We start from the raw sequence: 27,317 nt of genomic DNA, 5'->3' as shown, positions 1-27,317 counted from the left end.
TCATGCTGGCTGAGCATGACAGTGTCGTATGTACATAGCGTTTTGTGTGTTTTTGTTGAGTGTTTTTTGGTTAAATGTTATGAGGGCCAAAGCCAGACAATAAAAAAAAAGAGTCGCAGCGTCGTGGAAGCGTACTCGCCTCATACTATGGAGGCCCGAGTTCGATTCCCGCCTAGAGCAAAATGGTATTTTTTTTATTAATTGAGGTCGCTTCAAGGATATGTCTGCGCCCCTACAGTCTTTCTTGCAGACACAGCGAAACCGCCTTCGCTAGGCTATTACAGCTATAATAATTTTCACAAACATTGAAGGAAGCGTTCTACGAGCATTACGCGGAGCTGTGGGTTCAAGAGTATACCCCTTCGGGCCCGTGTGTCTACTCTTAATGCGGAAGCTTATACACGGTCTGCCCAAAAAAGTAACGAGACAAATCGCGGCGTGGCGCGCGTGCACTGATTGGGAAACCGGTTTTGGGGGAAGGAGGCGGAACATTCAGCTTCACAATGTGATGAGCTCAGTTGGCTTCGAGCAAGCAAAGCAACTGGAGATATTTTAGCTTGTACCCCTTTTTCATCGCAGCGTCACGAAAATCATGGTAGGAACTTTGGAACAGCGCTACGCGGTGAAGATTTTCCGTTAAACTGAGTAAGTACCCTACCAAGACATTCGCCATGATAAAGACAGCATGTGAGAATGATGCAATTTCAATATCGCGAGTGTTCCAATGGCACAAAGCATTTACAAACGGCCGTGAAGACGTTCCCAACGAGCAAGGGTCCTCACACCTGTCGACGACGGTCACTGTATGTAATGTTGATTGTGTCGTTCTCAACGTCTTGACGGCCGTTTGTAAATGCCTTGTGCCATTGGGACACTTGCGATATAGACATTGCCTCATTCCTACATGCTGTCTTGATCATGTCGAATGTCTCGGTAAAAAATTAATTTTTCGGGAAAGGAAAGGGCGCAGTATCTGTCTCACATATCGGCGGACACCTGAACCGCGCCGTAAAGGAAGGGATCGGTAAGGGACTTACTCAGTTTAACGCAAAGATTCACCGCACGGCGCTGTTCCAAAGTTCGTTCAATGGTTTCCGCGACGCAATGAAAAAACAGGGGTACACGCTAAAACATCTGTAGTCGCTTTGCTTGCTCGAAGACAACTGAGCTCATCGCATAGCTAGATGGTAATATTTGTATACCCCAGACCTAGAACCTCTTTAGGCACTTAATAGACTCCACTCACTCTAAGAAACTTCACCAAACTCATACATGCTTCCGATACACCTCCACCGGAGCCTCTTCAAGAACTTCGCAATCACCACTTCCCCGCATGCCCTCCTGTAACACACCCTGACTATGCTGGCCTCCCTAACGACCACCTTCACCAACCTATAACATAAGCAGAGGTTCAGGCTGATCTCCAGAGACTCCAGAGACTTCACACGTCCTCAGCTCCAAGCCCAGAAGGGACACATAACAAGGCTCTCACGAATCTCGACACAAAATCTATTGCCGCACTTCCAGAATACTTTAACGATTGCTGGAAAATGGGTACCCTCCCACCGCAATGAAAAGAGGCCAAAGTCGTCTTCATACCCAAACCTGGAAAACCTCAGCACACCTCTAACCTCAGATCCATTTCGCTCACATCTTCTGTTGGCAAAGTCATGAAGCATGTACTCCAGACAAGGCTTTGTCAATACCTATTAGGCAACAATCTCATGTCCACTAGCATGTTTGGACTTCGTCCTAGGCTTTCCACACAGGATGTTTTCCTACAGCTAAAACATCACATTCTCGACTCGCAAACCTCCGGCACCAAAGCTGTTCTAGGGGTGGATCTCACTAAGGCCTTTGATAACGTTGCACACTCAGCTATACTCCAAAACCTTACGACCCTGGGAGTCGGCAGGAGAATGTACAACTACATCCGAGACTTCCTCAGCCAACGCACAGCCACGGTTACTTTCAGCGATCACCGCTTCACAGGTGTCAGGCTGGGAGCACGGGATACACCACAGGGAGCCGTCCAGTCCCCTGTTCTCTTCATCATAGCACTCCTTCACCTACCTCGAGAGCTACATCAAATCCCTAACATTCATTTTAGCCTCTACTCCGATGACATCACGGTCTGGGCAAACCGCTGCAGTGATGCCGAAATAGAACACCTACAATTGGCCCTAATCACCATCGACACATGTACGGGAGCGTGTCCTGACCTGCTCCCCTTCAAAATCCGAGCTCTTTCTGTACCTGTCCAAACAATACAATTCAGTCAATCCACCCATCTCCCTCTTCCTAGGCACCCACCCCATCCCACTAGTAGACAAAATCCGCGTGCTTGGGCTTGTTATTTACTCCCATGGCGCGCACGGAAAAGTCATCAAGACACTCCAAACACACGCTCAACAGACCACCCGACTGATTCTCCGTATAGCGGACCGCCGGGCTGGCTTCCGCGAGTGACACACGACTCGCCTCACCAAGGCTTACGTCATAAGCCGCACCACATATGCCCTTCCATACCTACCCCTCAAACAGAAGGAGAGAGACCGTGTAGATGCGCTCGTTCGAAGTTGCACGAAAACGACACTACGTCTTCCCCCCAGCACTGCAAACGACCGACACTTCAAACTCGGTGTCAACAACACCTTTGAGGAACTCACACAGCTATCTTTAGGGCACACAGCTCCCGCCTTCTAACTAAGAGGCTGGCCACACTTTATTACCCCAATTAAACCTCACCCCAGCTACACACCCTACCAGGGGGTGACCCTTTCTCCTATCCTCCGCTGTAACCTCAACGTACCCCTCGTCCCCAAGAACATGCGCCCTGAGCGGGACAGGGACCGCAGAGTAGCAAGGGCTCGGGCCCTCCACAAACAGTATGGCGATGACCATGAGGTGGTTTCCGTGGCCGCAGCGGAGTACACGTCAGGCTCCCGTATTTGAGCCTCACGTGATGCTGCCATCGCGCTTGCTCTAATTTCTAAATCTGCCACAAAAATGATCTCTGACTCTAAATCTGCCATTATTAACTATGCTAATGGCTACATATCCCGCACTGTTGCTCGTTTACTACGCTTGTGGCAGCCCCGACGCCCTAAAGCCCTCACTTGACGCCAGTCAAGCCAGCCTCCCTGGCAACGACAAAGCTCAATCCTTAGCCTGAGGTCTCATATTCCAGGCGGGAGTCGAGCGCGTTGTTCGGGCCGAGGAGCGCCTGCTCTCCTTCCGTGATATTATCTCGTACTACCGGGAACAACGAAGGGAGTACGCAGAGCGAGCCCCATCCCTCACCATAGCGCAGGCCGCACACTGGCGACGACTAAACCTCGGATTGCTTCATACCCTTTACTACTACATGCCCGATACCCAGACCTATTCCCCTCGTCATGAAAACTTTTCGGAAAACCAGGAGACTTTCTACACACCTTGTTCACATGCCCCACCTTCCTTCATCCCCCATCACCGACTGTGACCGAGTCTTACTGGGAGACCCTTATGACCGAAACTTCTCAAGACCAGCGCCGGCTCATCTACAGCGCTTTCTGAAGGATTGCTCTCCAAGGGCTATACTTCGCTTTGTAGGGGTGCCTCATCACATTGAGGGAGCATCCAAGTGTCATGTAGGCGGCTTCGCCCCCACCATTTATATCACCACCTCCACCATCGCATTATGAAGTTGAAGGTTCCCTCTCCTTGCTCCAAAGCCGGTTTCCCAATCTAGCGCATGCGCGCGCAATGCCGCGACTTGCCCCATTACTTTCAGGACAAATCCTGCATGCCCCATTACTACAAAGGCCGCAGTCGCTAATTGTTAATTGGCTTTTGGGGAAAGGAAATGGTGCAGTGTCTGTCTCACATCTTGGCGGATACCTGAACTGTGCAATAAGGGAAGAGAGAAAGGAGGGACTCAAAGAAGGAAGGAAGAAAGAGGTGCCATAGTGGAGGGCTCCATAATAATTTCGACCATCCGGGGATCTTTATCGTGCACGGACATCGCAGAGCACGCGGGCGCCTTTGCGTTTCGCCTCCATCGAGACGCGGCCGCCGCGGCCAGGTTGTCTTCCATGGCACGAAATTCATCCGTAACCTTAACCATGATCTCGCATGACGATAGCAGTAGACTGTAGATAGTGACGTTTACAGCAAAGAAGAAAAAACTTTTTCCGGAAGTCCGGGGAATTGAACCAAGCACCATCAGAGGGGGAGGCGAGCACACTACCCATGGTCCACAAGCCCGCGTTACTTCTAGGCGAATTACGATGAAAGTAGTGTAAGCGTTTTCTTATGCCTGCATAATTATTACGCGTGTCATTAGAAAGGAAGGCATCTTTAATGACCTCTCACCAGCGCTCTCGGTGAGACACTGCTTTCGCATTCAAAGCACTTAAACAGTTTTAAGTGCCCTCCCTCCCTTTTTCTCTCCCTCTCTTACAATCCCCCTCTCTCTCTCTGCCGTGCTTCCTTTCCTTCTCCCCTCTCCCCTCCCGCTTCCCGTTTCCCCCTCCACTATTTCTCCATCTTCCTCTCCCATCTCTCCCTCTCCACTCTCTACCCTCCTGTTATCCCTCTCTCCACCTATTTCTCTCCACCTCCATCTCTTTCTGTGCCCCTCTGTCTTTCCCCTCTCTCTCTTCCCTACTCACGCTCGCCCCTGTTCCCCTTTATCTGCCCCTCTCCCTCGCTCTCCATCTTTCTCCCCTATCTCTCTCCACCTTCTCTCCCTGTCTCTATCCGGGATAATTTCGATTACCTGGGATTCTTTAACAGGCACTGACATTGCACACTATACGAGTCTCTAGCATTTCGCCTCCATCGAATTGCGACCGCAGCGGCTGGGATCGAACTCGCGTCTTTTGTGTCCGTAGCCGGCCATCATAATCAACGAATCACCGCCGGCGCCTTTTGTTAAGATCAATGATGCGTAGATCCATGCATGAGGCATCAAAAGTACCCCTGCAGGCACACTGCTGGAAGCACCGTTCCGTCTTTGAGCGCCAGTAAATCAAATAAGCAGTACAGGTCCGCTGGATGCATCACGATACCATGCCCGCCAATCACGTGACGTGCTTCGTTTAACTTTGGGGGACCTATACGCGTGCAGGTGCGAACGCAAGTAAAACGGAGCACGCAGCCAAAGTGAGAACTGTGTTCAGAGCAACCTAGCTGGGCTCCAAGAAGTCGAATGCGCAACTTAGGGTGCCTGGATGCCCGCTCGCCTCCGCTTTGAGGGTGGGGACACCATTGTGCTACCCCGCGCCGCCGTTTCCCCTCGCAGCGGCTTGTTTGGTCTCACGCGTCAGTTGCGTACATGTGCGCTATGCGTCTGGCACGGTTTCTGTGCGGTCGCGGGGTGACTAATAATGCTACTCATCCGGAAATAGACAGTGCATACTTGTTTCACTCGTAGTATTAGTGTTTTCGCAATTTTGGGCGTATTGTATGCATGATAATACGATAATCGAAAAAAGTTATGACGGACTGCTGTGTTTCCCGGTCAACGGCTACACTTTAAGAGGACAGCAGTTATTTGCGTGCCTTGATAGTGATTATATGGACTTTATTAGTGTCACAGAAATCCATACAATTATTCTGTTTTTGTTCTTTTGGACATAAAGACTGTTCACAAGGCAACGAAAATTCCACGCAATAATGTCAAATTTCTCTTGCAAGTAATATGCCGCTTCACTGCTCTGCAGTCGAATACTGAGGAAACGTCTGAAGCCTGATGGTCATGTTTTCTGAACTGCTTGACTTAGTGGCTTGTGCCGCAACAAAATAATTCAGTTGTTTGCGTTTCCTTTTGAATGGTGTTGACTACACGTAGACTGATGATGCGATGCGACGACGCCTTCCTAATTCGTAGTGAAAAACTCGCTTTATTCGAGGATAATAATAATAGGTTTTTGGGGAAAGGAAATGGCTCAGTATCTCTTTCGCATATTGTTGGACACCTGAACCGCGCCGTAACGGAAGGGATAAAGGAGGGAGTGAAAGGAGAAAGGAAGAGAGAGGTGCCGTAGTGGAGGGCTCCGGAATAATTTTCACCACCTGGGGATCATTAACGTGCACTGACATCGCACAGCCCACGGGCGCCTTAGCGTTTTGCCTCCATAAAAACGCAGCCGCCGCGGTCGGGATCGAACCCAGGAACTCCGGATCAGTAGCCGATGTTTATTCGAGGAAAAATTTAATTTAAAAGTTGTTTTCCTTTCAAAACACCAAGAAAAATCATCAAAAGCTACTGATCCACAAAGACAGGTAGGCAGGTGAAAAGTTTATTGATGAGCTTTATGGATGAGTCACTGCCTAGGGTTGGTCTGGCTCTTGATCCCGGGTGGTGGCCAACAGTCAATGACGTGCGGCGACCTCTCCAGGCCACTCTACCAGCCGCCTTTGTGAGGCTGGCTAGGAGCTGGAGACCGCGACCTTCCAACCCTCTTTGTCCGTGGTTCCAGCGATGTGGTGGTTGAAATTCTCGGCAAAGATACAAAATGTGGTCAAAGTTGGCTCTCGGAGCCCCACAAAGAGAACATTCGTGTCTGTATTGGGCTGGGTGGATAAGGACTAACAAAGCCGGTGAAAGCAATGTGTGAGCCTGGAGCTGTCAAGTAGTTTGTTGTTCTTTCGAGAGGGAGATGTGTGGTGATGATGATGATGGATTTTTATGGCGCAAGGGCAGCTATGGCCAAAGAGCGCCATGTCACAAGGTATTTTTTCTTTTTCTCAAGGTGGGGTCAAAGACCCATTTCCCAAGCATTTCACCCTAAATAAGCCGAGCACCATACCAGGGGAAAGCTTGTACCCATTGTATCACCGGTGGGTACCCGGCGGCACTGGGGATCGAACCCCACACCTCCCGCATACGAGGCGGATGCTCAACCACTTGGCCACCGCTGCGGTGTGGAGATGTGTGGTGTGGAGGGTAATGGAGGGTTATTTCATGATAGGTGACGAGCCTGTCACTAGTGTTACCCCGGTATACGGTGTGCCCTGCTCGGTTGATGTACGCTCGAGCAAGAGAGTGGGCCACTTCGTTGTCGGGGTTGCCTGCGTGGGCTGGCACCCAAATAATCTGAGCTGGTCGGGGTTCTGTGGAGCAAGAATTGATAATTTTTCTGGTGGTAGAATGAATCTGTCCTGTCCCCGTGCAAAATTCGTGATTGCTGTTTCAGAGTCACTCAGAATGAGTGTGGCAGCGGAGGAGGTAATCGCAAACGCTACGGCTGCTTCTTCGGCTTCAAGTGAGGTTGTGGCCGTAATCGAGCACGAGACTGTGTTTGAGGTCATGCGATGCTACAGACATGGCGTAAGCCGAATTGTGCGTGTACTCTGCCGCGTCCACGTAGACCGCGTCTTTGTCGTTTACATGAGCTTTGTGTAAAGCCTTCACGCGAGCTTCGCGTCTGGCCTGGTTATGAACTGGGTGTGCATTTCTGGGAAGAGGTTGAACTATGAGTCTGTCGCTGATGTGTGTTGGGATGGCCTGGATGTTGTTGGCGGTGGACATGTTGGCTGAATCTTTAGAGATTCGAGAATGTGTCTACATGCATTTGTGGAGGAGAGTCTGCCAATCTTAGTCGTGCGATGAGCTTCAGTTTGTTCTTGTAGTGTACTGCGTACTCCGATGCGTAGGTGATGGCTGGGGGGAGCTCGTTGTGGGAGATTTAATGCTGACTTGTATGCCTTTCGTATTAGTGCCTCTATCTTCTTCTCTTCCGCCTTTGTGAGGTAGAGGTAGGGAAGGGAGTAAACCATCCGAATAACCACAAATGCCTGCACCAGCCGCATCATATCATGATCACGCATGCCGCGGTGCTTGTTGGCTATTCTTCTAATCAGCCGGATGATTTGATATGTCGTGATTGTTAGTTTCAAGATGGTCTCCGTGTTGCGTCCATCGTTTTGTAAGAACATGCCCAGGGTGCGTATCTTTTCAACCTCTGGCACTGGTAGACCATTGACCTCGACGTGTATGGAGGGGTTGTTCTTCCTGTTGCGGCTCGGGGTCCAGTAGAGTAGCAAGAGTTCAGACTTAGTAGAGGAGCATGCGAGGACTATAGAGGCTGCGCACTCTACTACCGCGTCCGCACCTGCTTGAAGGGACTCTTCCATTGTCCCAACATTGCCCATGGTGGTCTGTAAGGCTATGTTGTCTGCATAGGAGTGGGAGAGGTTTGGGTTGCGCTCTAGCTTGCGAGCCATGGGAAGTGAGAGCGATGTTGAAAAATAAAGACCCTTTGGGTATCCCCCTGCTGCCCAGAGGAAAGGAGGGGGACACTATAGTGCCTAGTTTGATTTCCGCTGCGCGGTCTCATAGGAAAGCTGCAATGTAGGTATGTTTTCGAGTCCCGACTCCTAGATTGGATAAGGCGTTCAGTATGGCTGTGTGTTGGACATTGTCAAACGCCTTAGTGAGGGTTAAAGCTAGCAGTGCTCGTGTGCGTTTGCAGTGTCTGGGATGTAGGATTTCTTCTGAGATTTGAAACATTACGTTTTGTGTTGATAGATGGCTTCGGAATCCAAGCATTGCGTGTGGAAAGAGCTCTTTTGTTTCCATGTAATTTTGCAGTCTGTTTAACATTACCTGCTCAATGAGCTTTCCCAAGCATGAGGTGAGGGCGACTGGCCAGAGGTTTAACAGGTCTAGCGGTTTCCCGGGCTTGGGGATGAAATTGACCCTCGCGTGGGTCCACTCCGAGGAAGAGTACCTTCTTTCCAGTGCTTGTTGAAAAGTTCTGTTAGGGCTTGGATGGAGTTCTCGTCGAAATTTTGTATCGTTTTGTTTGTGATCCTGTCTGCTCCTGGCGCAGATCTGGTGAGAAGTTTGAACATTGGTGCTCTAACCTCCCACCTTGTTATGTCCGCGTCGAGCTCGGAATTTTCTATGCCCAAGTAGGAAGGGAGAGGAATTCGGGAGTTGCGAGGTACTTGTCTGATATTTTGGATCAGGACATTATCATCTATACCTATTCAGTGAATGAGGCGCGTTATATTACCCTGTTGCGTGCTCTTCGTGTTGTGGGGTTCTAAGAGGCAGTGCAAACATTGGAATGTGTCTCTTAGGCCCAGTTTGCCCTCCATGCGGTTGCAGAGTTGACACCATTGCTGACGGGTTAGTTGTGCCGCGTGTGCCTCTATTTCCTTGATCAAGGCTGATATCCTTAACTTGAGTGATCTGTTGTGTTTGTTACGAAGCCATCGTTTCTGCAGGCCGGAGTGCGCCTCCCACATGAGGAGTCTGCTGTCGCCCTCATCCGATTCGCGATTGCTCGGGATCTCAGATGTCGCTGTAGCGACGTACTTTGTGAGTTCTGCCACCCACCTCGCAAGGTGTTTGATTTGGGTGGGGGCGTTGTTCTGAAGGTTCCGAAACTTGTCCCGGTCTGTTATCTGCAGCTTCTTTTTCATGAAGGGGGCAAGTGAGTTTAGCTGGAGTGAGGTTTCAATTATGTAGTGGTCGCTGCCTAGGGAGCTCTGCGTGTGCGACTGCTGATATTTTGTGATATTCTTTGTGAGTGTGAGATCGGGAGTGGTGTTGCACGCTGTTAGCGATGCGCGAATGTTGATGTGGATCATTGACGAGGATGAGTCGTTCTGAATTAGTGTCCAGAGCTGTGCTCCTTTCCTGCAGTTGCATTTGTAACCCCAGCTGAGGCGTCTGGCATTAAAGTCACCAAGCACTATAAGCGGGTGTTTAGCGCTGATATGGAGCGCTTTTCGTATGGGTGCGAGGAGGGCTGATTTGCCTTTCGGGCTGCTGTATGTGTTGAGGATGTATAGGCTAGTGATATCTCGAGTTTTGGGAAGGAGCTTTATTAGGGGACAATCTATGTCTTCAACCTCTATGGGGTGATCTGTAGCGGTGTATGCTCTGTGAGCTAGGGTTGCTACCCTTAGAATGGGTTTGTTCATTGGCGCGTGGGGAGTGTAGTTGACTAATCTGACAGGAGCTTGTGTTTCCTGTAGTGCGATGACTGTGGGGACTTCTGTGTCGGGGAGAGATTGAATGTGGAGTTGCAGATTCCTTCGCTTGGAGCGATATAATCTGCAATTCCACTACCACAATAACTTCCATGTGGTTTGCTGCCATCATACACTGGTCTGAAAGCGAATGGGTGGAATTTGATTTATGGGGGGGAACGCTTGTTCTCTTTTGCTCTGCGCCTTGCAGCAATGGCGTCGTGGGCGCATATATCAGCTCGTGCGTCGTCAATCTGTTGTTGAGATTTCCCGTCCATGTGCTCATGTCTCTAGTCATGGCATCGAATTTATTTTCCATTTTCTGTTCAAGAAAAGTGATCGCGTTGATCAGGGTTCCTAACATTGTGGCGTCCTCAGTGGTTCGGTTTTCTTTTGCACTACGCTTGCAGGAGTGCTTTGGGTGGGTGAGTTCGGTGGGCTAGCTACCGGGGTGAAAGAGGGGATATCCTGAGAGATTTCCATTTTCTCTGTTAGCGGCAGTCTTTGTAGTGGCAATTGAAGGTGCTTGCTAATGCTATAGATTTGTTGACTGATGTTGGATTTGCTTCCTCTGCTGTTCGAGCTGTGCTTTAAGTTGATAATTCTCACGGAAAAGGGAAGGTGATCGCAGCCTCCAGCTCACCTGTTTGTCAGATGGTAACAGTCCAGTCTTTCCTTGTTTCTCAGACTTCGGCTGTCTGGTCAGGGGTGGGAAGGACTCGGACCGGGACCGGTGATGGGAGTTGGCACAGCATCTCGAGCTTGATCGCAGCCAATGGCGGGATTACCGGAGGGTTGCGTTTTTTGTCGTATCATCCTTGGGTGTCGGCCTTTTGTTGACCTGTTGGTTGAAACGCTACTTGCAGTCCTTGGAGCCCGTGAAGTAGAATCCATTACAGATGATGCATTTGGCAGCGCATGTTAGTGCTCGACTGGGGAATGAGGCTCTCCACAACGCTGGCACAGATTTTTGTTGGATTGTGTTGTTGTGTTGTGTTTTATGGCACATAGGCATCTGAGGCCATCATGCGCCAAGAACAAGGTATAGGAAAAGTCTTTTGTTGAATATTACAGAAATGCAAGAATAATCCTTGCTCTAGCGGCCCTCAAACATTAATATTACCCAGTGAACACATACACAAATTTTATAAATGGCTACAAGTAAAAGCTTTAAAGAGGGGCGGGTAACCTCAGTAGCCTTCCTTGGCTGCGGAAGGACATCGAGGCTCCAAACCAATCAAAATAAAAGGCGCAGCTTTCTTCTCAGGCCCGAGAAATTGGCTCGGGTGTGCTAAAATTCAAACAAACCAGTGGGTAAAAATTTATAGTGGTCTTGAGAAATCCCGTTTCGTTAAGAAAGCTAAAAACACCAGATATATTAACAATTGCATCATCTCCTAAAAGCAGTGCGGGATGAAAAGGAATGCATTTATTATAAAATTCAGTAAAATACGTTTTTCTTATTTCTTCCAGTTCCACACAAGAGAATAAAATGTGGTTAACCGTGAGTTCATCTCCACATTGTTGGCAGACAGGTTTGTCCTGTTTTGTTAGTAGGAAATTGTGCGTAAGGTGCATGTGGCCAATTCGGAGACGGCATACGATCACTTCCTTGAAACGTTCTTGGTGCACACACGACTAAAATTCACCTAAAACTGGTTTTACCAAGTGTAGTTTATTTTTGACCTCATTGTTCCAAGCCACCTGCCATTTTTTTCTTAGTTTCCTTGCTACTAATTTCATGCAATCAATAAACGGCATATTTACTTTCATTATTTCCTTGCCACGAGCTTTACCAGCACACACATCTGCTCTCTCATTGCCTTTTATTCCCACATGACTCGGGACCCAGCACAGTTTTATATTTTGTCCTAGAGCTGTGGCAGTTACTATGTTGTGTATGATGTCACCGAGCAGAGGGGAGCTTGCATTTTTAGAATGGAGAGATCTAAGTACACTTAAGTAGTCTGTGTAAATAACAGCATTTTTGAGGTTCTCAGTATTTTTTCTATGGTCATACATACTGCGTAGCAGTCCGCGGTGAAGATGGAGGAACACTGTGGTAGTCTTACTATTTGCTCCGAATTTCCTCGCACCACTGCGCTTCCTACGCAACTATCTGTTTTTGATCCATCAGTATAAAATTCTGTAAAACTACTGTATTTTTCTTCAAGGGCACGGAATTCTTGTAATATATGTTGCTGTGGAGTTCGCTTTTTACGGAAATGTGCAAGAGTGAGGTCACAGATTAAAGGAAAATTGAACCATGGAGGCAGTGGACCACGTCTTCGAGCAAGGCCAGGTAATGCATCCATTACGCCGATGTTTTTGCACATATCTTCAAAACGCAGGAGAAGTGGCCTTATAGCTAATGGTTTGTTGTTAAATAGTGTTCGCGATGGGCACTTTGTGACTATTTGGTGACAGATATGTTTAGGTAGTGAACGGATTTTTAAAACGTACGAGCAAGTGAGCATGGTTCTTCTCTCTGTAAGCGACGGCTCGTTGGCTTCCACATAAAGACTGTTTATCGGTGACGTCCTGTATGCACCGGTGTAAAGACGCAAGCCTAAATTGGGTACTGGGTCTAGCCGTTTAAGGTACGATTGCCTCGCTGATCCATAAACTATGCATCCGTAATCTAATGTAGAACGTACTACAGAGCGATGAATCCGTAAAAGACAAGTCCTATCGGAACCCCAATGTTTTCGTGAAAGTAGTTTTAGTATATACAGAGATTTAGAAGCTTTCTTTTTGAGTATGTTTATGTGTGGTAGGAATGTGAGCTTTTTATCATAAGTCATTCCTAGAAATTTGTGCCCATCTTTAATTGGGAGTGGGACTTCATTTAAATACAAGGAAAGATCAGTGTGCAGTTCTCTTCTAAGCGAAAAAAGAACAGCTACTGACTTTTGCGTGGAAAACTTGAAACCGTTTCTGCCTGCCCATGTTGTTAGTTTATTTACTGTCAGCTGTATTTGCCTCTCACATGATGTAATGCTAGAGGATGTGCAAGCAATCTGGATATCGTCGACGTAGACAGAATACATGATAGACTTTGGGATTATTTTTGCTAGGGAATTCATTTTTACTATACAAAGTGTGGTGCTTAAAACGCACCCCTGAGGCACGCCGTTCTCTTGAATGACATTTTTAGAAATAGTGGCACCTAGGCGTACTTGAAATGAACGGTTGGTCAAAAAGTCACGCAAGCATTTTAGCATTCTACCATACATTCCGAGGTCTCCAAGGTCCCGCAGTATGCCAAACCTCCATGTGGTGTCAAAGGCTTTCTCTAAATCGAAAAAGACCGCAAGGCAGTGTTGCTTGTGTATAAATGCTTTCCGGACTGTGGTCTCTAGGCGGACTAGATGGTCGGTTGTAGAGCACGCCTTTTTAAACCCACACTGATGGGTGTCAAGAAGATAACGAGATTGTAATAAAAACATTAATCTAATGTTAAGGACGCTTTCAAAAGATTTGGCAAGTACGGTTGTTAGGGCTATAGGTCTGTAATTTCAAGGGGAGGTAGGTACTTTCCCGGCTTCAACAACGCTACAATTATGGCTTTTTTTCCATGCCTCTGCAATCTCTCCTGATAACCATATATTGTTAAAAAATTTCAGAAGCGAGTCTACAGCATGTTCGGACAAGTGGGCAAGCATTTCGTACTGGACTTCATCTGGTCCTGGTGCAGTTTGTTTACCCGAAGAAAGTGCACTGTTAATTTCTTGTAGTGTAAATGGGCTATTATATGCTTCGTGAGCACTGCCCTTTATCGGCAGTCTTTCTTTTTCGGCTGTGTCTTTATATTTTAAAAATGATTCTGTATAGTTAGAGGAACTAGATACAGTGGAAAAATGTTCGCCTAATATGTCTGCTTGTTCTTTTATATTTGTCTGTACACCAGGGGCGATCAGAAGAGGAACTGTGAATGGAGAGTAGCGACCATTCATTTTGTGTACTGCCTCCCACATTTTTTTTTTTAGGAGACTTGGCTGTTTATCGGGGAAATGAAACGCTGCCAGGATGATTTTTCGGGATTTCGACGTATGTACCGCGCTTTTGCTCTTGCTTTTTTAAAGTTTATAAGGTTCTCCTGTGTGGGGCATCGGCGAAATATACCCTAAGCTTTATTTTGTTGTTTTTTTCCTTCTTTGCAATCTCGTGTCTACCTCATTTTATCGTTGCGTTGTACTATTCCTGAAGATTGGGGGATAGCCAAACATGTGGCAGAAAGAATGCAATTTGTGAACTTTTCATTTATTTCATTTATATTAAGATTTTCTAACGTAATATTTTCTAACGTGGCTGCTGTTCTAAACAGCTGCCAGTTTGCTAAATTGAGCTTCCAACATCGTGGTTTTGTCTGGGTGACTGATGGTGGGGTTGACAGGCAGATTTTAACAGGGAGATGATCGCTTCCATACGGGTTGTCTAAGACATCCCATTTAAAATCGTTAAAAACTGAAGAAGAGCTAAAAGACAAATCTAAAACACTCATTTTTCCTGAACTAGGGGAGCAATAAGAAGGTTTACCGGTGTTCAATAAACAAATATTGTTGAATAGTATAAAATCCTCAGTAACCTGACCTCTGCTATCGGTTTTCTCACTGCCCCAGAAACAAGAGTGTGCATTAAAATCGCCAACTATCAAGTATGGCTCCGGTAACTGTTGTAAAAGGCTCTCTAATTCATGCTGTCTTACTTCGAGATGTGGTTGAACATATACGCTACAAATTTTAATGGTTTTGTAACGAACCACGGTGGCTGCTACAGCTTCGAACCTGGTTTTGAGTTTGATCTCGCTAGCTGCTACGCCAGGTTTCACAATGATTCCTACGCCTCCCGAGAGTCTGCTCGCCCCCTCTCGGTCACGGCGGAAGACAGTATACTTCTTTAGCACCTTTGTGTGCTGATGGCCTAGATTGGTTTCCTGCACACATAAAGCCATAGGAGAAATTGTGTTTAAAATGTTTTTTAAGTCGTTATAGTTATTTACGAGACCACTGCAGTTCCAGTGTATTATGAAAGCCATCTTAATGTTGTGTGCGTGTGTGCAGATAAAATTAGATTAAATTTGATTTGGCCCCTTGACTCGGAGCCTCATTTTTTTTATCGATCCAAAGACCTCTGCCGTCCATCCGATGTGGACGGCACGGGGCTGCCCTGGGTCGTGTCCATCGTCTCAGCAGAGGCGCTGGACGACCGTGCAGGATGCACGCTGACTTTTGAGTTAGACCTCGACCCGTGGGAAGAGGTCTTGAGGCCCGCTGACCCGGGGGTCTGCGCAGCCTGCTTTGGGGCTGGCGGAGTAGTATCAGCTACACCACCAGGGGGCGCGCATGACCCTGCCATAGGCCCAGTGCGTGCGGCCTGGACAGGTGCCGAAGCCTGGTGTGATGCGCCGCGCCCACGCACCACATCGGCGAAGGTTGTTTTCGCAGTGAAGGAGAATCGGTTTGTTTCAGCGTATCGCCTTCTCGCTTCCTTGAAAGAAATGTTTTCAGTCGTTTTCAGAGTAAATATTTCTTTTTCTTTTTTCCAGGACGGACAAGCCCTGGAGTATGCAGCATGGTCTCCCTCACAATTTGTGCACCGCGGGGCAGCAACACATTCATCTGACTGGTGGTCCTTCGAGGAGCATTTCGCGCAAGTTTTGCGGCCGCGACAACTCTGTGAGCCGTGGCCGAACCTCTGGCAATTGAAACATCTGCGTGGGTTGGGTATATATGGCCTTACATTTATTTTCAGGTACCCGACTTCAATGCTTTCAGATAGTGTGCTGGTGTTGAAAGTGAGGATCATGTCTTTCGTATCTATTTCCTTGTTAACCTTCCGGATCTTTATCCACTGAACATTTATGACATCTTGGTCGGCAAGGCCTTCAAGCATTTCTTTTTCAGAGAGGTGAACAAAATAAATTTCTGATATGATGCCTCGGACTGTGTTCAAAGATCGGTGCGACGTGATGGAGACAGGAATCTCCCCTATCGATACAATGTTTGCAAGTTTCGAGTGCTGGACAGTGTCACGTGCTTCGAGCAGCAAGTCGCCACTAGCCATTTTTGATACCTTATACCCAAACCACAAGGTATCTGTCAGGCACTTTGCTACCAAGAATGGGGAAATCAGTCTTGCTTGTTGTTCTTCAGCTTTGCTGTGAATGACATGAAATTTTGGGAATGACACTTTTCTTTTTTGAAAAAAATCTTCATCGTTCCGCCCTCTTTTTAGAGAGCGATCAGGTTGGGAATGGAGGGGAGCCATAAAAAAAATTTAGTTGTTCAGCCACGGTGCCAGCCACCCACCACGGAGCCCAACAAGGCGACGGGACAGGAACTTGCACGCAAGTCCTGTCCACGCCAGCTGTACACCTCTACTATAACCAAATATGACGAAACCCAGGGTAGTTCGCCACACAAGGTTAACCCTAGCCGCCCATGAAGAAATGAAAAAAAACCAAGAAACGACGAGGAGACAGGACAGTAGTCAGAAAGAAGACAGGAAAATAAAAGATGTAGAGGAGGACAGGAAAAGGCGACTGCCGATTTCCCCCGGTTGGGTCAGGCCGGAGGTGCCGTATACTGAAAGCTGGGGCCAAAGTGGTGTGTTGCCTCCGCCAAGGGGCCTTAAAGGTTCAAACGCTCGGCATCGGCTCGACCACCAGGATCCCCTTTTCCCCGGACACGGCGATGCCACGCACGGCGAGGCGCGGGTGCTCGGGTCCGTGGTGATGCACTGTTCACCATCATCCCCTGCGGGGATGTCCCTGCGGATGCTCCGGAACCCGTGGTGTCGCCACTCGCCAACGCCTGCAAGTTGCAGACGCCGCCCTGCGGGGATTTGGTTGGATTGGATACAGACGTCGGTTCTGCGACCGGCTTTCCGGCAGTTGAAGCATGCCTCGGATTTCGCCAGGAAAGGATAGCAGTTATATACGGCTCCGTAAAAACGTAGTTGCTTAGCAACCGACCTTGTGTTGTCGAACGTGAGGTGACTCAGTCTTGCCCAAACATCTGTCGTCCGTAATGTCATACGAACTACTTTTGTAGAAAGTCTGAAGTTTCTGAACTCTCGCTTCAGGCGTCTGGTCGTAGATAGCGTTGTAGAGAACGCCTCGAATGGCGTTGTCTGGTTGGGCGATGTAGGCCTTTAATGGGTAGGTAATGTTGGAGATTTAAAGAGACTGTATCCTAAAGTAGCGTTCCGCTCTGTTCTCTGGTGGGTACTGATGTTAGTTTTTTCGAGGATTTATGCGTATGGCGCCTTGTTGACGTACTTCCTGTATGGCGAGTTTCAGGGCGGTGCATACGAGGTATAGGGTTAACCCCCATTGTGTTTGCGGAGATCTAGGCCCCCACTCGGGCGCTAGATGATTTTCAGGTCTGAGGTGGGTAGCTTGGGTAGCGGAGCCTGACGCTTTATAGTTGGTGGAGGAGTCTTGCCTTGCTTGGGCTGGCCCGGTGTGGCGGGTCCGTCCGGTGGCTTGAGAGGCGAGCTCGAAGTCGCGGGCTCGTGGAGCGGTGGTGAGTGCGCCAGTTTACGGGCTGTAAGGCCCTGGTCCACCTACGATCCGTGGTGAATTCTTCAGGCGAGATTGCTTCTCCGCCGACTTGGTATACCCTGCTGCTGCAGGCAGGCTCGGCGTTTGGTGAAGCCATGTGCATACTGGGCGGTAGGCCTAGCCTAGCCTAGCCGCAGCAGGTTCCAGCAAGGCCTACTGCGAGGCCCAGTGAAGCGTCTGCTGCTCCATGTCAAGCACAAATTTCGAACACGGAAGTCCCGAAAAGTGGACGAAAATGGTGCACAACACCTTCACGAACCGTTTGCAGCACTTTCAGTCCGTGAATAGTCGAAAAACCGCACAAACCAGTAGAAAACTACGCAGCGGACGTGAAACGCGGCCGTGTGTTCCGGCAGCAACCTGGCGGTCTCACAAAGACACCTCACAAAATCAGCCTCTGATAACTACTTATTTTCAATCCCATTGTGCCTGCCAGGCTAAACTAACAAAGAGGAGCCGGAGGAACACAGTAAAAAATAGAAAATTGTTTTTTGAGGAAAGAAAATGGCGCACTAATTGTCTCGCTCGTCTCGATGGACACCCGAACCGCGCAGTAAGTGAAGAGAGCAGGGTGGGAATAAAGGAGGAAAGACAGAAAGAGGTGCTGTAGTGAATGAATAATAATAATTGGTTTTTGGGGAAAGGAAATGGCGCAGTATCTGTCTCATATCTTTGGACACCTGAACCGCGCCGTAAGGGAAGGGATAAAGGAGGGAGTGAAAGAAGAAAGGAATAGGTGCCGTAGTGGAGGGCTCCGGAATAATTTCGACCACCTGGGGATCTTTAACGTGCACTGACATCGCACTGCACACGGGCGCCTTAGCGTTTTTCCTCCATAAAAACGCAGCCGCCGCGGTCGGGTTCGAACCCGGGAACTCCGGATCAGTAGTGGAGCGCCCTAACCACTGAGCCACCGCGGCGGGGCCTGTAGTGAATGGCTCGTGAATAATTTCGACCACATGGGGATCTTTAACGTGCACTGACATCGCACAGCACGCGGGCTCCTTTGCGTTTCGCCTACATCAAAACGCGGCCATCGCGGTCGGGATTTAACTCCTTACTCGCTTCTGCGGAACCGTCTGTTCCAGTTGCTAAGCGAAGCTTGCTTGCTGTCTCACTCGATAGTCGTCGGGCAAGGCAATAGATTTCTCATTAAGGAATGAGCCTTGGCTAGTTGGAAAACCACGTTTGAGGTAATGTACGCGCCCCGCCGCGGTGGCTCAGTGGTTAGGGCGCTCGACTACTGATCCGGAGTTCCCGGGTTCGAACCCGACCGCGGCGTCTGCGTTTTTATGGAGGAAAAACGCTAAGGCGCCCGTGTGCTGTGCGATGTCAGTGCACGTTAAAGATCCCCAGGTGGTCGAAATTATTCCGGAGCCCTCCACTACGGACCTATTTGTTCCTCTCTTCTTTCACTCCCTCCTTTATCCCTTCCCTTACGGCGCGGTTCAGGTGTCCAACGATATATGAGACAGATACTGCGCCATTTCCTTTCCACCAAAAACCAATTATTATTATTATTAATGTACGCAGGAAGACGCGGGCTAGTGAACATGACCGACAAGCTTTCATCCCTTCTGCTGGTGTCATCGAAAGAGACAAATAAAGTAATCTATAGGATATGGTTGCCCAGAAACACGCGTGACGAATTTTGCTGACGTTTCCCCCAGTTATGATTTCTTTAAAAGCGATACGAAAAGGAAGGAAAATAAACTATAAGTGGCGAAAAAAAGCCGCCTTTCTTTCGAGTCACGCAGCCGCGGCTTCTTTGCTTACTGGCGCACAGAACATAGATTTGGCTCCAGGATATTCGTAGTGAGCTGGCACAAAGAAGTAGAGAGAGGGGAGGGGTAATAATGGCGTTTGTGGCATTAAGATAAAACATAACAAACTGAACAAAACGCTGTGACGAGAACTACACATACTCGCTTACCCACAAGAGCGCCTAAATAATACGGTTGCCTTACGAGGGAACACGTTTGTTATCAGGTTGTGAAGAAGCCGCTCGGGAAATTTTGACGTAGTCTGGCAGGTTTTAACACTCGCCTTTCAGCTTTCTTGGTCTAAGTTCTTGGCTTTCTTGGCCTAGTGCAAGCGCTTGTGGTCTGGTGGACAAAACATGCGACTTCTAACAGCGTAGTTCAGAACGTGCGATGTGTACCGAGGCGGCTGTAATTGGGAGAAGAAAGGCCGCGACGCGTAACGACAACGAGGCGCCTCTTATCGGAAGAAAGGCGGCGGAGAACGCACAAAACTAGCAAAGCAGAGGCGAAACGGGCCACGCCCCTTTGCTTGAAGTGAGCTCGTAGTGTGTGTGATGTAGCAGTCAGGGACGAAGTTGTGAGGGACTGGTGTGTTCTCGGGCGTTCTGCCTGCACTATTAAAGTGCACCGGCTATTTGGCTTTGCTCGTGACAGTGCGTGCCGAAAAAATTTCCAATCGCAGGTCAAACCAGACGGGCTGACCATCAGCTAACCCCAAAATATGATAGGTAAGGTATGCGAAACGCTTCTTTTCCAGAACAATTTCTGCTGGGGACGGAAGTATAATACACAACTGATCTTTGCATCCTCATAATTATTTAAATTAGCAGGAAAAAACGCACCTTTTCGCATTGATTACATGGCTGGAAATAAGCAATCCGGATTTTTGGAAAAGTAATAGAAATGTACAGTATCCGGGTCATGAGACTGCAGTGTAATATGCTACGCAAGTTGTAAAAATGCTATTATGAAGGAACACAGTGCAAAACGGACTCTACAGAAGAGAACCAACACGCATGAGTGCACGGACTGCTCATTAGGCATTGACTTTCACGGCAGATTAGCTGCGGAAGATGGTGTTCTTTAGAGTAACCACCTCTGATTCACTGTTGGAACTATCACTGGTACCACTCTGTCTCACTAGAACACCACATTTTCCGAATTCCAGGTGGCAGCTGCAGTTTTATCTTCGAAACGGCGCCCCGCCGCATTGCGCTGAATGCAGCTGAATGGGAGAGTGGGACCCAACATCTCCCACTCGGCGCCAGCCCATCGAGGCACCCTAGCGCAACGTGCTCAGGCACGCCTCGTACAGGCGGGACCCTCACACGGTCCTACATTCGCCCGTCGTCGATGTGGCAAGGCTTTTTTCTTGCTGCGAGATTTGGGCCTGAAAAGAGTAAGTGAGGCTTCTATCCACTGATTTCTTGGTCTGACGAGGTGACTGCGCATTTGATGGAATTGTGGGGTTGGTGCGCAGGCGTTTTGTCGCTAAAGAGCACGGGCGTTGGCGCAAATAAAAAAAGCTGTTAGAATGCGCTCGTCCCGGGCGCTTCTCTTACGTCTCCCGCGTTTCGTGCACTGTTTACGACAACAGATTATCATAGTGGCCACCGATACGCCGGGAATTGCGCCAGCTTGTCGACTCATTGTGTTGGGGGCTTCTAGCACGAAGCCCAAGAACGGCAGAGCAGATGCTTCCAGGCGAGCAACTCCTGGCGCGCCATTCTCGGACCCCAAAATGACCCCGGTGGCGCAGCACTGCATTTAAGCAAGCGGCAGCGCGCCCTGGGCACTTCGAGCTGCGGTAGTGCTACGTGTCAGTGCCAGCACCAGCGGCCATGCACGCGCAGGTTAGGGTTGCCGACTAAGGCCAGAGCATCACCGGCGCGAGTGCCGCCACGTCATATTGCGGCCACCACCCCGAATGACTGCTCTCAGTGCGACGCGAAGCCCGTAAATAGCGCACAGTGCTTGACTGGTTGCGCTCGCACGAGACTGGGGTCGTATGTTCGCAAGGCGACAGGAACGCGGTACCCGTGCTCATGGTGGAATGAAATGTGACACTCACTCGAGCTCCATCGCGGACGGGTCCCGGCAGCCGCAGCACGAAGGGGCGACGCTGGCTCCTCCGGCTTCTAGCTCAGACGGGCACACGCTGCATGGACGGGTGCCAGTAGCCGAAACACGAAGTAACGGCGATGCTGGCTCCCGGCTGGTCGTTCGATGTGGCTCGTGCGGCACCCGCCACGTTGACGCTTCTTTCTTATCTGCAGCTCGCGTTGGCACGTGCCTTTCTCCCGGAGGGAAAAAAAAAGTCTTGCAGTCGAGAGTAGATGTAAACACGAAATGCGCGGCAGGAAAGACGTCGTGTATTCTAGGATGGCTAATAGATGACGGTAACCATATTCAATTACGGAGGAATTTCTGTCCCTTTGTCATCAGCTACATTCTTTCCCTGTCCTTAACAAGCGACAGCGCGCTCGGCTATCTATCTTTGCCACTTCAGTTCTCAGAAACATTGAGCGCGAGTGGTCTTGCGCGATGGGCAGTGTCGTCTCAACCAAAATACAACGGGTAGCGCTAGAAGGGGCCAAACGAATTCCAAAAGCTATTGCCAGCGACATCAATTCCAACGGTGTCTTTGAAAGAACACTGAATGTGTGATGGCAATAAAAAAATGATTTAAACAATTAAAGAATCTGCGTTTTTATGGAGGAAAAACGCTAAGGCGCCCGTGTGCTGTGCGATGTCAGTGCACGTTAAAGATCCCCAGGTGGTCGAAATTATTCCGGAGCCCTCCACTACGGCACCTATTCTTCCTTTCTTTCACTCCCTCCTTTATCCCTTCCATTACGGCGTGGTTCAGGTGTCCAAAGATATATGAGACAGATACTGCGCCATTTCATTTCCCCAAAAACCAATTATTATTAATATTATTAATTAAAGAATGATTCGCGGATGCGAAATCAAATGAAGAGCGTTAGCCAAGTTGTTTCCACCTACGCTTTAGACAAATTCTGATACCAACCTATACTTGTCACGAAACGACGATTCGTTTGGCACCACCTGCATACCTCTGCGACCACTGGTTCGCCCGCCACGTCCCACCGAAGGTCGCCCCCATTACGGTTTCGAGCAACAAAGGTCGTCGGTACGAATCGCTTACACCCACCAGGCTTCAATTCCACTAACAGCTTTGTGCACCGAATCGAGGCAATTCGTTTGCTACACTCCGAACCTTCTAAGCCAAACGAGTGGGCCACAATTATGTCACCAATGGCGACCCCCAAGTGGCACCAGTCTCGGCACCAGCTGAGACGGTACATATATGCTGGAACGGCAGGGGTCGAATGCACGAAACATTCCGCTTTGGAACCAGTTGGTTTCGCCACTCCGTCATTTTGACGTAGACGTGAGCAGGGGTGGCCATATGCCTTCATTTTTACTTTTCCTCCCTCACCGTCACATTTGAATCCATGGCTCTCCCTCGCCCTCATCCTCACTTAGAAAAATTTGCTGGCCTTCTCTGACCCTCATTAACAGTCATTTTAAAATTCGAGTTATATTTTCTACTCGCCGCAGTGGCTCAGTGGTTTGGGCGCTCGGCTACTGATCCGGAGTTCCGGGCTCGAACCCGACCGCGGCGGCTGCATTTTTATGGCGGCAATAATAATTAGTTTTTTGGGGAAAGGAAATGGCGCAGTGTCTGTCTCATATATCGTTGGACACCTGAACCGCGCCGTAAGGGAAGGGATAATGGAGGGAGTGAAAGAAGAAAGAGAGAAATAGGTGCCGTAGTTAAGGACTCCGGAATAACTTAGACCTCCTGGGGATCTTTAACGTGCACTGACATCGCACAGCACACGGGCGCCTTAGCGTTTTTCCTCCATAAAAACGCAGCCGCCGCGGAGGCAAAATGCTAAGGCGCCAGTGTGCTCTGCGATGTCAGTGCACGGTAAAGATCCCCAGGTGGTCGAAATCATTCCGGAGCCCTCCACTACGGCAACCTCTTTCTACCTTTCTTCTTTCACTCCCTCCTTTATCCCTTCCCTTACGGCACGTTTCTGGTGTGCGACGATATATGAGACAGATGATGCGCCATTTCATTTGCCCAAAAAACCACTTATATTATTATTATATTTTCTAGTCTGCAACTTCTGGCGATATTACTGAGTAATAAACATACAAGACAAGACCTGAAGGCTCTATTGAACGAGAGGCTAGATGCTTATACTGTTGTGTGTGTGAGGGTGCAGTCATGCTGCCGTGTGCCAAGAGAGTAACGAGGCGGCCAGGAAAGCAAGCGCAAATGATAGCGGATGATCACACGAATCTGCATCCAAGTTCCTAGATCTGTACGGATGCCAAATGCAGTGTCCCTTGTAGCTGATAATAGAGCGCAGACCCGCAATCAAACAACACGCCTGCAACGCATGGTGCGTGGTGGTAACGCGCTAACCTTATACGGAAAAAACGGAAACGGACAACAAACAACCATCTAAGCCTTACTCTCGCACTGTTAGCGTTGTGCGTGTTTGAAGCGCTCTATCATACGGTCTCACTTGCATTTGAAACGCGCGATCACCTGATATCACTTGCACTTGCTTGCCTAGGCGCCTTGCGATTCGTGCGAAAAGCGTTTGTTTTCCGGCCGGTATTACATAATACTCAGCGCGACCCTGGCGGCGTGAAGCGCTAGCAGTGACAAGAAATGAGGCCGAGAACCCACGAGCAGGCACTGCTTTATTTTGGTCGCGCATGCCCACGGGACACATAACTCAAACCCAGAGCCTAACGTTAGATGGCGCTGACTTACTCCGCAGAGAACCGTCGGCGCGCTCTAAACAAGGCTGCTCACCACTGTACGTGTGTGTGAGCTGCTTCGGCAAATACGTGAGACAAAACCGAGACAGTTACGAGTTGGGCCCTAAAATAACACTCTGCCTTTACTTCTGGCACGCGCTCCATGCATTAGTGTGCCCTGCACATATAATATTTCATTGTTATCTGGTTTCGTGTGGTCTATGTGGGTTTAACGTCCCAAAGCTACTGAGGCTACGCGAGACGCCGTAGTGAAGGGCTCCGAAAATTGCGACCGCGTGGTGTTCCTTAACGTGCACTGACATTGTTATCTAAATTTATTTTGCTTATACTGCAATCCCCACTGGGGACTTTAGCAGGCTGGGATACACATAAGTGAACGCAAAGTAATAACACAGGCAATGAACACGAGAAAAAAGTAGAACAACATACCTTGAAAATTTTGGAAAATAAGCATGCACAACAAATTTTTAAACAACACTGGAAAGAAATACTGAGGGCCATTGGTTTGGAGATTCCGTTCCTTTACTGTTCGTGGGAAGAAAGAATACTTAAAATGGGTATTACGTGTGGTAAATGGCGTTACTGTGCGGCTATGTCTTTGCCTAGTGGCATAACCAGATGAAAATAAATTATTGTCGTGAGATCTGTCTTATAGTTGCCGTTAAAAATTAAAAGTGGAATTTTAGTCGCGACACGCGGTTTCTTTGCGTTAATGGGGGCAAGTCCGCTTTAGTTAGCAGTTCTGTCACTGACGTATACGTCCAAATCTGTTATAAATGAAGCGAGCTGGTTTTCGTTGCCCGATTTCTATCTTATTAGTGTAAGTTTTAGTGAAAGTGTCCAAAATAACGCATGCATAGTCTAGCATCTTCAGTATTATGTTTTTGTACGCGAGCAGTCGGACAGAAGAACTAGAGTCTCAAAGCTCTCCTCATAGAGAACAACTGCGATTAACATTAGCCTTTATGTCCTCAATGTGCGTAGTCCAGATGAAGTCATCAGTGGTGAAGGGTCCGAGGTACTTATAATTTATCGCGAAAAAGCCCGAGAAAATTTTTGATAGAATAAGTATTTAGGTTTCTTATCTAAAGCGGTCGGTGCAGTAGTGATCAGTACAGCTTTGCGGTTCGATATTTTATCTACTATCTGGCTATTCGTTCTGAGAGTAATTGATCCGCTAACAAAAGAGAGGCCGAGCATTGATTACCAATTGCAATGAATTATGGTATTTTATGCTACAATTTGCTATTAGTCGAAGGCAAAAGCAATGCTCAACACAGCTTCACCTTGGGGTTACGCTTTTTAGCTGAGAAATTTTACCAGTCCATTTAAGACAAATTAAAATATCCCGAAAGCATAATACGATTATTGGGTTTAACATCCGTGCGCAAATAATGTGTCAGTTCCTATAATACTGCAGCGGTAGAGTTGGTGGGCCTGCTCATTGCTCCAATAGTATATCTTACATTTCCAGAGTACGTTGTGCAAAAAATGCACTCTACATTGTATACATCAGGAATTGGTAAAATTCACAGGGATGATTTAAACCGAATGCTGGCATCTCCACCTCTACCATCACGATCCTTTCGTTATACGAACTGTAGCCAGTGGTAAAGAACTCACTGTTAAACACCGTAATGTTAACCCAAGTTTCTGTCAAAACCTCTAATTCAGGGAGATGTAAAAAATGACGAGCCTCCAACTCAGTTGTCTGGTTTATGACACTTCTGCAATTAACATTTAGTATTTTCAGGGTCTGAGATCTCTTAGTCCGTAGTCAGCTTGATTTCTTTGTAAGCCTTAAGCGAGGAGCTCTTGTTGCATCCCAACCATGCAGTACGCTATTAACGCTTAGCTTATCACAGATTACTTTTAAAGCTTGGCACCCTCTTTCCCCTCTTCTTCAGAGCTTTTCCACTGTTGCTGTCGTATTTCCTTCACTCGTTTAAAAAGGTCCCCAGCTAATGATTTTGAGCTTTTTTGGTATTTGGATTTTGAGCTGGTCTTGGTGCTTTTGAGTCAATAGCATGAGAGTAATCTTGATATTTTTCGCACAAGTGGAGGAGTTTCAAAACGACTCGTCGCGCCTTATTTATTTCCAATTTACCCCACCTGTGGCATCTTACGACATCACTCACCCTTAAACCTTGTTCCAGAAAAAATAAACACCATTAATTACTTCCTTTTCAGTTCTTCGCTGTCTCCTCGCTAAGCTGTTTTATTCCGTACGTGATCAGGTTATTTCTCCTGCCTCTGTTTTCTAAATCGTCTATCTGGTTCCTAACTTTACTAAGCTGCTCCTCAAGTTCCGGTATTGCCGATTTCATTTCTTTTCCCTGTGTGGCTAAGATATTTAGGCCCGACAACTGTTTCTCAGTGCCATCAATTCGCTGAGTTAAACCGAAAAGTTTATTCTCAGTTACGTTTTCAGACGCATCCAGGCCCCCATTGTTTAATTAATCTTGCACTGGCCTTGCAGCAATTCTGATAGCATTTGTTTTTCAATCGGGCCAGGATATGTTTACACACCACCACAAGAGAACAGATCTTTTGATATTGCAATCACGCAAGAAACGAAATGCCTAACACACTGTGGGCAGGGCAGCAGCACTAGAAAGCAATCGTCACTCCTGTAGCAATGTGAAGATTTGGAATCACTAACCTTGATAGCAAAAGCAAAAAGGATTGCTTAGCATAACACCATCTGCCGGGCTAGTTGGTTGCGATCCATATGTATCAGCAGCGCGAACACAAAAAGGAAGAAGGAGAAGATAGTACAGAGCGCTGAGCTTCCAGCTTTTATTTGAACGAAAACTGAACCCGCACTTACATGCACACACCAGGAAAAGCCCACCAGAGAGAGTGGTCAAGCCATGCGAACAAACTGGGACCCACACGATTTAGAGGGCATCAAAAGATAACAGGAATCACACTATACAATGAGATCAAAGATATGGAGCATTAATTACATGTGTAAATAATATAGAAAAACAGGGTTGAGTATGCGCGAGTGACAAAACAGAGTTGAGGGCGCGGTTTTGCTAAAACCAACACTTGAGACGGCGAGAATACGAAAAAAATAGCGAAATGAAGGATGAGCGCCAAAAAATTAACACGGCTAGAACGAAAAAGCGACATGTGAAGTGTGCCTCTAAAAACCGGGTAAAAGCAGATAAAACCAGACAGGA

General features: G+C 48.1%; 1 protein-coding gene across 3 annotated transcripts in view; it reads right to left on the bottom strand.

Annotated features, from left to right (window-relative positions):
- LOC144115731 (uncharacterized) overlaps nt 1-21,561 on the bottom strand; it is a 132,396-nt gene extending 110,835 nt beyond the window's left edge. For 2 of the 3 annotated variants that reach the window (XM_077650222.1, XM_077650223.1), the window contains exon 1: nt 21,374-21,561. In XM_077650222.1, coding sequence (XP_077506348.1) covers nt 21,374-21,384 — 11 coding nt within the window. In that variant the 5' untranslated portion in view covers nt 21,385-21,561. The remainder of the gene's footprint in view (nt 1-21,373) is intronic. The other variant, XM_077650221.1, reaches the window with a different exon arrangement.
- Nucleotides 21,562-27,317: the final 5,756 nt, after the last annotated feature.

The sequence above is a fragment of the Amblyomma americanum genome, chromosome 1, assembly GCF_052857255.1.
Source record: "Amblyomma americanum isolate KBUSLIRL-KWMA chromosome 1, ASM5285725v1, whole genome shotgun sequence".
NCBI classification, from domain to species: domain Eukaryota; kingdom Metazoa; phylum Arthropoda; class Arachnida; order Ixodida; family Ixodidae; genus Amblyomma; species Amblyomma americanum.
Note: the sequence above shows the minus strand (reverse complement) of the source record. Positions and strands in the feature narration are given on the sequence as shown.